Source organism: Bemisia tabaci, chromosome 8 (genome assembly GCF_918797505.1).
Source record: "Bemisia tabaci chromosome 8, PGI_BMITA_v3".
NCBI lineage: Eukaryota > Metazoa > Arthropoda > Insecta > Hemiptera > Aleyrodidae > Bemisia > Bemisia tabaci.
Window position 1 is genome coordinate 25,928,206 of NC_092800.1, and position 11,169 is coordinate 25,939,374.

General features: G+C 36.9%; 1 protein-coding gene across 1 annotated transcript; it reads left to right on the top strand.

Annotated features, from left to right (window-relative positions):
• The first annotated feature begins 1,704 nt into the window (after positions 1-1,704).
• Positions 1,705-7,880, top strand: LOC109035462 (GILT-like protein 1). Its single transcript, XM_019049109.2, has 6 exons — positions 1,705-2,003; positions 3,095-3,289; positions 4,287-4,460; positions 6,127-6,279; positions 7,038-7,103; positions 7,653-7,880. Exons 1-6 carry the CDS (start codon positions 1,875-1,877, stop codon positions 7,674-7,676), a joined length of 741 nt encoding a protein of 246 aa, XP_018904654.2. The 5' UTR covers positions 1,705-1,874; the 3' UTR covers positions 7,677-7,880.
• The last annotated feature ends 3,289 nt before the right edge of the window (positions 7,881-11,169 follow it).

Here is an 11,169-nt window from a genome sequence, read left to right on the forward strand (position 1 = left end):
CATTCTTTAAACAAATTTAGTAGATAATGGATGTCATAATGCAGTGAAATTTTTGTGACTTTGAGGAACATCTATTGAAGTTGTAGATTTACATGAAAACTCAAATGAATTTTAAACTTCAAGATCTATTCAGACAACCAAGCTCTGGTGTTCATGTTTTCCCAAAGGCTAATGTAGGAGCGGCACTGTGGTCCAGACACAGATCTGGTTGCCTGTTGCATTCAGTAACGCAATTTTTCATCAAACATTATTTTTTTTGCCATCACTTAAGCAGCATTGTCCATGCTGCAATTTTTATTTGCAAATGTGAGCTGAGGTGGCCTCTCCACAGACGTTTTCACCATTTGATCTCATCCAGACCCCAGGTTTCTCTTTACGTCGTTGCAGTCATATCAGACGACCAGGCACTTGTGTTGCACATTTAGCACATTAGTAGTGTCGCACGTTTTTCAATATTCTGTTTTCTTCAGTAATAAAATTGCATTGAGTTTCATGACAGGTTAAAAATTTTCTCAAATGTTATAACTTTACCACCCACGAAAACTATGCTCTTTGTGATGATGAGACATGCGTAAAAAAAAATGCAATTTTCATAGGTACACATCCAAAATAAGTATTACCCAGATAAAAATCTGAAATGCCAAGAACTAAATATTTATACTTAGGTACTTTTTATACAAAGTACGTGATGTTTGAAATTGCTGCTCCTATTTTATTTATTTGATGAGGAACAAGCCAACTCTACAGTGTGAAATTTATCTACCTCTACAGAATATTCTGCTATAAGTGAAGAGTATGTTTTGGTCTCCAAAAAATTGCACTATTCCTCTGTGACACGTCGTGCAGATTTTTATGAATTCTTTCTTTTTTAATGAATGATTAGGTACCAAAACTTAGAGGAAGAAATGTGGGACTGTACAGATGTTTTCACGAAAGCCACAGCATAGATTTGTGTTCCTCAGAATCAAAGACCCACAATCTAGGCAATAGAGGGTTTAAATTATTAGTTTTAGGTAATCCAGCAAGGGGATTTTTTCCAGCTCAATTTACGAGATAATCTGAGAAGTAAAGTCAAAGTAACTCTTAAAATATCAACTGTGGTTTTTCAACGTAAAAAATATTAAAGAAAATAATTAAAAATTTTGAAAAAAGTGCCTGGTAATTTTTTTAAGACTTCTTTAGGTTTGTTTTCACGAAAAGTTAGCCTTCGCCCACTTTAAAAAGTTGCTGAAGTTTCCCGAAATAATCTCTTTATCAGTTTTAAGAGTTATTTGAAATTGCTCTTTGAGTGAAGATCATCACCACTGGGGCACTATCTGATGATGAGGTAGAAACATCCGTAAAAACACTTATACACTTAGGGAAACCAAAGATACATACGTTGTTTCTAAACTGAGGGGACACCTTGTCAACGTTATGGTATGGTTATGGTTTGCCCCGTTTTGGTACATTGGACGCACAGTGGAGTGGGTCGACGGAGAAGGTTAAACGTGATGTGGAATCTTTAAATTAAAGCAATGATTTTCTCGTTAAATTGCCTACCACGTTGAAAAACCTGGACATCCATTCTCTACCCTGCAATCAAAATAAAAAATTACATGTTCAATCCATACCTATTATTGTCTCATTAGGCCATGTTTGCTCACTGTGCCCACTGTGCGACATGCCGTGTTTACAAGTAAAGTAAGTGAGGTTATGTCCGTTATGTCGGTGCCAAGCCAAAGTGTGGTCTTCTCGGATTGTGTATATGATACAATTTAAGTGATTGTTCTCTCTAGTTTAATAAGTTAGCAATTTTTTAGCTGATTTTTTAGTACTTTTTTTCTTGCTTCAGCAACTTCTACGAATTTAAGTGAGGTCCATTTTCCTCAGATATGATTCATTCAGTGAAAGTTTTTACCAAGAGGAATGCCCTAGCTCTGTTCTTATTCACCCTTGTGTTAACATTTTGGCAGCTAAAGTTGAAGTATCATTTAGATGATTCAAGCGGCGTAAATTCTGAAGTAAGAGATCTCCTTTGCATTTAGTGTACTTTCTGTTCAAACCTGTTGCAAGTATTGCTTGAAGTTGAACTACGTCTTTGATAGCTCAAATCATTGCATGTGAACTTCGGTCCGAGTAGAGCATGCACTTTCAGTTTAAAGACTCCACCTTGTAAGCACATGGTGCTTTCAAAACTGAAACTTGAATTTTTAGTGAGTCAATCTAGCAAGGTCAACTACTGACCATTGGTTGGTACCTATTGAATTTCACTCGATCTCTGCATTTCCAACCTCACTTCTTTGTTCTTGTTTGAGGCGTTTTCATGCTACATTTCTTGACGGGTCAAAGGCTTTGCCCTAAGTCATTTTAACCAAGAGTCACTATAATTGATACCCTCGCACTTGTAAATTAAGGGCTACCTTCTCAATATTTGTTTCAAGTGGACACATGGTCAAGTCAGAACAAACTTAGCCACAACTCCTGTCAGCTCTAGGTATTTTTCTTCACCATCCTGGTCTTGAATTAAAATTTGAAGGAATCAATAATCATGAATCATTTTTAGCACCCAAACTGTCAAGAAGTCTACGATCGACAGGCGGAAAATGGTTGCTCCTGAAAGTAACCTTGCAGCAACTTTTTTGATAAATGCGGGGTGGGTAGAGAGAACTGGTTTTTCTCTGCAATTGAGGAAGCCTTCTTAAAATAAGGCCTGTCTCTCAATTGCATTGATGATCTTAAAACTCAGAGTCCAAAATGTAATCCTTAGACTCCAATCCAACCTGTCTGATAATTTTCTGTTCAGTCACAAAATATCCATTGAACGAACGCAAGTTGCGTTCCCGCCTGGCAAAATGTGTGTTAAAATGCTGTCTCAACGTTCTAAGAACGCTCTTTTTGGGACAGGGCATCATATCAACGGTATAACAATGTCTTTGCACGTAAGTTTTCTGGGGGGGGGGGGGGGGGTACTTAACTTAGGTTCAGTGGATATTTTTTGCTCATTGTTCTGTATTTCTAATTGATTTGAATTAATAACAATTGATATTTTTGCCCGAAAATTTTGTCGATTTATGGATGTCTCTAATGCCAGCTGTCATCTGATTTTTTTCAGGAGAACATGTACATCGAGAAAAAGTATGATTCATTCGGCAAGGAAATTTCTGAATTTTTACCCGTGAAGGTAACGGTGTACTATGAAACAATGTGTCCTGACTCCAGAAATTTTTTTGTCAATCAACTTTTACCAACATATGAAGAGATTCCACAATTGATAACGCTTGATTTGGTGCCGTATGGAAAAGCCTCAGTGAGTATCACTTAATGTTAAGCATGATTTCTAACGATACTGAGAATGTCACAATGATATGACAACAGACCTGTTAGACTTCACTTAATCTTTAAATAGTATACCTATTTGTAAATCAACTACAAATAATCTTGATCCGTGAACTCCTAAAAACTCTGCATCCAGTGAACCTTTACCAAGATCGAAGACAAGCCTAGGTAAACACTCTGAGCCGAGAACATAGCCCCCACAAAACTGCAGTTGAAGTTACTCTTTTGAAATATTGCACCAAGTATATACAATTTTTTTTGCTGTCTTGTTCGTAATGGACCTGTCGCAAACTTTTGCTAGAGCAAAAATAAGAGTTGTTCCTTATAGATATTGTCTCTAAAATCACGATGAGCGCATCAGCAAACTCTGAAATGCACCCCTAACTTCAGAATCTGCGTAAGAAATTTGCGTTTTTTTAAGCTTCCCGCTTCAGAAAGGATACTACGGCACAGGTGAACATTTCATTAGAGGAGTCGTTCCATTCAATCCCTGCTCAACATGGCCGACGCTTCCGCGCGCAAGTTGAGGAGGGCACAAGGTCAATCAAAGCGGATATCTATCAACGTGAGAAAAATGTGAATGTAAACATGCCGATTGTTATTAGGAGGTTAGAATAATCGTCCCGTCACATGTGTTTTGGCAGATCAGCGTTGGCTATGTTGAATATCATGTAGGATCCTTGTGAACAGGGGTTGGATGGAATGACTCCTCAAAGAAATGTTCACTTGTGCTGTGGTATCGTTTTTGAAGCAGAAAGCTCGAAAAACGCAAATTTCTTATGCAAATTGTGAAGTAAGGAGTGCATTTCAGACTTTGCCGATGCGCTCATTGTGATTTTTGAGACACTTTCTATGAGTAACAGTTCTTATTTTTGCTCTGGCAAAAGTTTGCAACAGGCCCATTTTTCCAAGTTCCTTTGTTTGTTAGTAACTGAAACTCCTTATTTTGATTGCTTTATTTTGAACAGACCACAAAACATGGTGACAAGTATGAATTCAGTTGTCAGCATGGGGAAGGCGAGTGTTATGGAAACAAACTGCATGCATGTGCAATCAATGCCATCACGAACCAGCCTGTATTATTAAAAGTTTTAACCTGTATGATCTCAAAGAGCTTCAGCCCTGATGATAGTGTTGGCACAGTAAGTATTTTTGAATTTTTTTCTTTCTCCCATGTTCAAATTATAGGATCGGAGAGCAAACCAATAAAACTTATCGACTGTGAAACTCACAAACCACATACCTATCACGGTTCACTCTTATTACATGTACTCCCTTCTCTCATGTCTCAACTACTAGACAAGGTGCAAATTCAGTTATTCGGATTAATGTTTGCAAAGCAAAATTACACGTAGAACTTGATTCACGCAAAGAAAGTTTCTGAAATCAACTCCTAACTAAAATATTAACACTGTAAGTCTACACTGGTTAAGAAAAATCTGAATTCCTTGCTCACAAGGAAAATAATAGGTAGTCTACTTGAATCAAATCGCGCACAACAACAGCTCTTGCAGCAATCGAGCAATGTTCTTTTTCCATCTTGTGATTTTCAATGTGTTAACAACATGCATTAGCGGAATGGAAACACCGGTATTATATATTGAGGTTCCCGTATTTTTCCACTGCAGAGACAGTTACAGTAACGTTTAGTGAATGATCTGACCCTTGTTAATTCTTGTTTTTTCATGAATGAGAGGTTTGAATGCGTGCATCAAAAAACGTTAAATATCTTAGTTAGGAGTTAATTTCAGTAATATTTGCTGAGCGAATCAAGTGCTACATGAAATTTTGATCAGGAAACATGTATGAGAAATTCCGCAATTTGCACCTTATCCAGTGGTCCATTGTGCAATATTTGATCCCTATTAGTCAGTTTTGCCACTTCGGTTTAAATTCTTGCCAAGTCTGAAACAAAGCCTATGCGACTGAATGTTTTGTCAATTTTGGAGGCTTGAATTTGAGAAAAGCATACCTTCAATGCACCTACCGAGACATCAAAGCCGCTCAATCAGAAGTAGAGAGTGGATCCAGCCACCTTGAATGGGGTTGGAGATGAGAGCAAATCCAGATTTTTTGAACCCTAAAAATATTTCCGGTTGCATTATTTCCTTTCCTCTCTACCTCCTTCCCTCGATCTTTTAGTGATAAAATAGTGGTATCATAGCTTGTATCTTTTGCCTCCCCATGTCTGTTAGATCTGCTGATATTCTCAATGCCTTTAATATATTGCCATTTTCAGTTACTTATTGTGGATGTTCCTACGACCTAGGGAACATCAGATTTCCAAGCTTTTTGTCGACCAAGTAAATGAAGTCCACCCAGCAAAAATATTTTTTGTCAGAAACTTCAGGGGTGCAGAAACTTTTTACCTGTGCTGTTTGAAAGAGGAAAGCCCTTGAGGAAGGATTTTGACAAAGAAAAGACCACCTCATACAAAAGATTCCTGCAATTTTATGGATTCCCAATTTCAAGGAAAGAGACTGTATGATCATAGCTTGGAAGATCAGGAGAAATGAGGTGTTAATAAAATGGAAAGTTATGAGAACTTTCTTTATTTTCTTAGAATTTCTTAACAGGAAAGAACCCTGACCAGTCTAGACGTACATTCAATAGAAACAAATTTATTTTGGGTTATTGATAATTCACTCATGATAATTGTTACCCAACATTACTCAGGAGTTGCTTCCCCACTATGTCACATTTATTTTTTTCCCCGGTCATGACAGTCTGACCAATCACAACTTCATTTCAATTTTGGAGAATTTACCAACATGTGTGGGATGCTAACTGAAATTGTTTGCTTCTCAGTGTATCAAACCCTCAGGATTAGATGTGGACACTCTGATCTCATGTGCCAGAAGTAGTGAAGGTGATAAGTTACTGAATTACTGTGGTGAGCGCACAATGAAGGAACGGCCAGACATATTCTCACAATTTATTCCAACAGTTCTCCTAAATGATGTGAGTGATCTTCTTTTGTATTAATTTTAAATCCTATGAAAATTGAAGCTCTTTTTAAGTTAATTGCAGAGGACCATCCCACTCTGGCCCTCCGTATATTTCCTGGAACGACATTTATTCCTATGTCATTATATCTTAGAGAGGCTGTTCCATGCGCCGCTAGAATAGAGCTCCAAACGAAAACTCCTCATTTTTATTTTCCAAGAGATTTACTTTCCAAGTTTTTTTACTTTAAAACTTGAGAAAATGTAGAACTCCTTTTGTCTCCGCAAGCAAAATTTCTGTTTTTCCTCTTGAAACTAATGGAGAATTTGCACACAAACATTTTATTGCTTCATCCAAGAGTGTTTAATGAGCTGAGTCTGCAGTATTTTTCATAATTTTTTTCTGACATGGGAAATTGGAGAAAAATTGATTTAAAAGTGAAAAAATGTGCCGCCTTCTGATGTCATCTGGCGGCATTTCCCATTTAAATACATGTATTTTAGCAAAATCGGTTATTTTGTCATATCTCCTCTAATAATCGCTCAATTTATGAATCAAGGGTATCCTTGTGTTCAGTTTACTCAGTAGATTCCACTTAACCACGAAATTCATCAAATTTCAGACCCTTGCAAATTTTCCATTAACCTACTGCATTGAACAGTGTATGCTTTTACTTACTCTCATGCACCAATAGCATTAAGTTTCAGTACCAAGCTTACAAATGACCTGTCTCTGCAAAATTCTCCTTTTAAAAAACTACCTCTTTTTTTCAGGACTATGGGAGACAGCAGTTGAGGTTGAAGAATCTTCGGCGAGAAATTTGTGCTCAGTATCCAAAGGTACTTTTCATCAATTTTGATCATAATTATGACAAATAACAGCCAATTCATGACTTAAGCTGAAATTATTCGCAGCAGTTTATCTAATTTTACAGAGGACTAGATTGATGCCACCTAGGGTCCGGTAGATTTGGTTTTTTGGCCTCAAATCAAATTTAATTTATTTTTTAGTCACAATATTTGTACCTATTTTAATTAGAACAACTCTTTGTTATTCAACTCAAAGCAAAAGGATTAGACAGAAAATGAGTATCTACCGATGAAGTCTAAAAAAATCCAAATCAGTATAGATATTGCGGCAAGGCCCTAGCTTAGTATTCCAATGCATCTGCTTGAGCTGAACATCCTCCTCTCTCAATCTTGCATTGATAGACAAATTTTTTAATCTAATGAAATGTTTTTAGGCCTGCGTGGACCTGCCGTGAACCCAGCAACATTCGTCTATCCTATTTCTTACAGTTCGAGCCACACTTTTAGTGTTTGTTTTTTCTTGTATATTTTTTTAGTCTGCTACGCTTTGCATCTTTTCCTTTTTTCTTTTTTTTCTAGAATAACTTACCAAATGGCTGTTAAATTGGTGCTAGCAGCTGTTTTTCCAACTGTGATCGAATCTTCAATTCTGTCTCCTGTTTTGAGCATTCCTACCGGCCAAGCTAGTGTGATTCTTCCGATCAACATACAACTCTCCAGGTTTTTCCTACTTAAAATTTTATCTATTGAAGGTGTTGTCACCTCTAATATGTCTCTGTATTTTAATGATCAAATATTGTCCTCTCCCCTTTCTATTAAGTTTTGGTGACATATGTGCCCTGTGGCCTGTTTATCAAAAAGATTCTGTCATATTTTCTAGACTTTGATAGCAGTAAGTGAGAGTTTCTGTTTCACAGTTACTTTGTTTTGCCGGTGGGACTCAGGATTTTGCAGCTGAGCAGATATTGAAGGATATATGCAAACTTTGAAAAAAGTTTTCCTCCATCTGCGGAAAGGATCAAATATTCATGGCTTGATGATCTGTTTCTGTGCCTTAAATTCAATTTTTTTATGAAAGCTCCGATAAGAATGTATCATGGGAGAGGTATGAAGGGTCACCCTCTCACAGGAGTGTGAAAGCTCCTCTTGTAATTTTTTTTCTAATCGTAGTATCAGAGCAGGAATGCGAAAGTAATTTTGAAATTATTTTGCAGATTCACCACTGATGCAAAAGCAAAGTGTGTCTGTGTGACAGACTCTAAAAAAGCAGCACTAAAAACTGCAACCTTGAAGCGAACAGTAAATACAATTGACTCAAGTTGAGGATGATTACTCTCGTATGTACACTCAAGAATATTCCTTACCTGACTTAACTGTAGCTACTACTTACTATTTTGATCTGTTTTATCCTCGACTGTCAGTTACCTCACTCGCTCACTGGTCTAATTCTCTACTTATCTAAGAATTGAGTCATCTTTGCGGGAGTGTCAAAACCACTTCAAAGATTATTGAGCTAAATGGAGTCACAGGTGGTTTTTCACTCCCCCTGCTTCCTTCAAGTTTGTCTATCTCCTTGATTAACCTCTGTAACCCATCTTCTAAAAAGGCTATTTATGATGGGATCCAATTGCAGATACAGTGAGACTTCGATTTATCGGATTTCACGGGACCGGAAGCTGAATCCGTTAAATCGCAGAATCCGTTAATTCGAAATAGAGGATTTTGGCAAAAATTGACGAATCGAAGAATCAAGTTTTTTTCCGGAAAAATTCTAAAATTCTCTATTTTCGCGCGAAGGTCACATACGTCAAAGCCCGCGTCAAGGCTCTCGGCTGTGCAACCACTGCGTTGTTGCCGTCGGAGTCCTATATGATTACCACCGCGCCGTGGCTGCATCTTATGCACTCTCAACGCTCACTCAGCTCTGCGAGCAGGAAGATTGCAGGAAAAAGGACCGGTAGGACTGTTTTGCAAGGTTGCCACAATATTTTGTTTTGTTAAAAACATTTTTCGATAGAGTGTTCTTGTATGTGCTTTTTACATGATTCTTCATCAGAACAATGGAACAATGAGCAGACCAACAATCAATTCATGTTTCCTAGTATACCCATCACAGATACTCATGATTTGCAGTGGAATCAGTCCATAGATAATGGCAGGAGCCTAACTTATAGGTATGATGAAAATAACCTTTCATTGGATGTTCGACAACTAATTCTCGTTCAACTACAATTCTTAGAAGAAGAAAAATTAGGCTCAAATGGACAGGTTTTAGTTCATAATGACTTATTTACCATCCAAATACAAAGAGAGGGTCCCTTCATTACCCCTATTGTTCTGAGGAGCATTTTGTTAATTCCCTAGAGCTTCCCTCATCCAAAAACTCAACTTCTTCACAAAAACTACCCCAGTTTATTCTTGAAATATGAAAGCAAAAAGCCCCCATCTGCAATCTCATGAAACCATACCATGCAAAATGAAGAATCTTAGTGCAATGGTCCTTCTATGCTCAGTGTATGTTAGTAGTGTGATTTTTCCATCCTGCTAATGATCTACAAACAGGGAGGATGCTGGTCAATTTTTTTTTGCCACGTATTAATAAAAAGTGTCCTCTGAAGAGAATATCTGAACTTGCTAGTGAGGGCAAAGCTAAAGTAAACACGTACATCAGTTTCTTCAACAATGGTTTGATTGTAGGTGTCATTTAGCGTTAGCTGTTGTTGGAAACTATGGCGTTTGTATAGTCTGATAGCGAGTCTATAATTGCAAGCTGCTCTAAGAAGTGACGCATCTATTGAAAAGGAGGGTAGAAACTTGTCAAGGGCAGAACATGACTGTCTTTGACTGTTTAAAGCTCAGGAGATGGTAAAGAAATTCCTTATGGTCATTTATTATAATTCAGTTACCAAATCATTAATTCAGCCTACTCCATCCTCCTTTTATATGGAAGAAAGAATCCCTCACTACAGTGGAAAATGTCTTCACATGGTATAAGCCACTCTAACATGTTTTACGCTAATTTTTATCTCAGGTAAGTTTAAGTAGAGTTTTCAAGATTTTAAGTCGATCAAATTTTCGCTTGAGCAAGAGGAGAAGTTTGGGTCTATCTCTCTCCAAAATATTTTCTTCCTAAATAATGTAATTGTTTCAATCACACTGCTGTCTGTTTCCTTACTTTTCCCTCTCAACAGTGCAATGGACCAGTATGCAAGGTACGAATTTAATGATTTCAGTACATGTTTCATCACCGAAATGTTGTGTAGATACACAATTTGCGCCACAAAAATTACTGAAATCAGCTCCTAACTGATTGTGAGATATCAATGTTTTTAGTTTTCATTGGCTACGGGAAATTTGAATTCCCTGCTCACAAGAAAAACAATGGTCTACTTAAATCAAATCGCTCATTGCAATGGTTTTAGAAGGCTCCTTAATCAAGCAATATTCCTACTCTGCCTTGTTGATAAGTTAGACTTAGGTTGATTCGAGATAAATAAAAAGAGAATTAATTATGATACTAAAAATTACTACTTTTAATCTTTGATAATAAAAACGTGACACCGGTCATACGCTTACTTATTCAACTTATACCAAATTACAGAGTAGGGATTTAGAACATTCGAACAACAAAATCCATCATTCATCAAACGTTGGATGCGCTAGCATGCTCAAAATGAATTTACTGGCCAACACTTGTATCATTCAAAGTTGTGACTTTGAATCTACGTGTCAAGAAACGTTAAATATCGCAGGCAAGCGTTAGTTTCAGTAATTTTTATTGCGCGAATCATGTTCTGCATGAATTTTTGGTTATGAACCATACATCAGAATGCTTAAAGTCGCACTGATCTATCGGTGTAATCACATAGCTACAAATTTTCTTGATTTTAAATAAGTTTTTATTCCTCTGCATTAGGAAATATTTCTAAATTGTGATTCAAATTTTGTTATGTTTTTGTTGTTGAGTATTTTGTAATGTCTAACTGATTTGTTATTTTATTTCACAAGTTATGCTATTTGTTCAGTGATTATATTAGACTGAGCTTATAAAGAAAAACCAAGAGCATTGCAATATTCTCTAGATTTAGCAATTTTT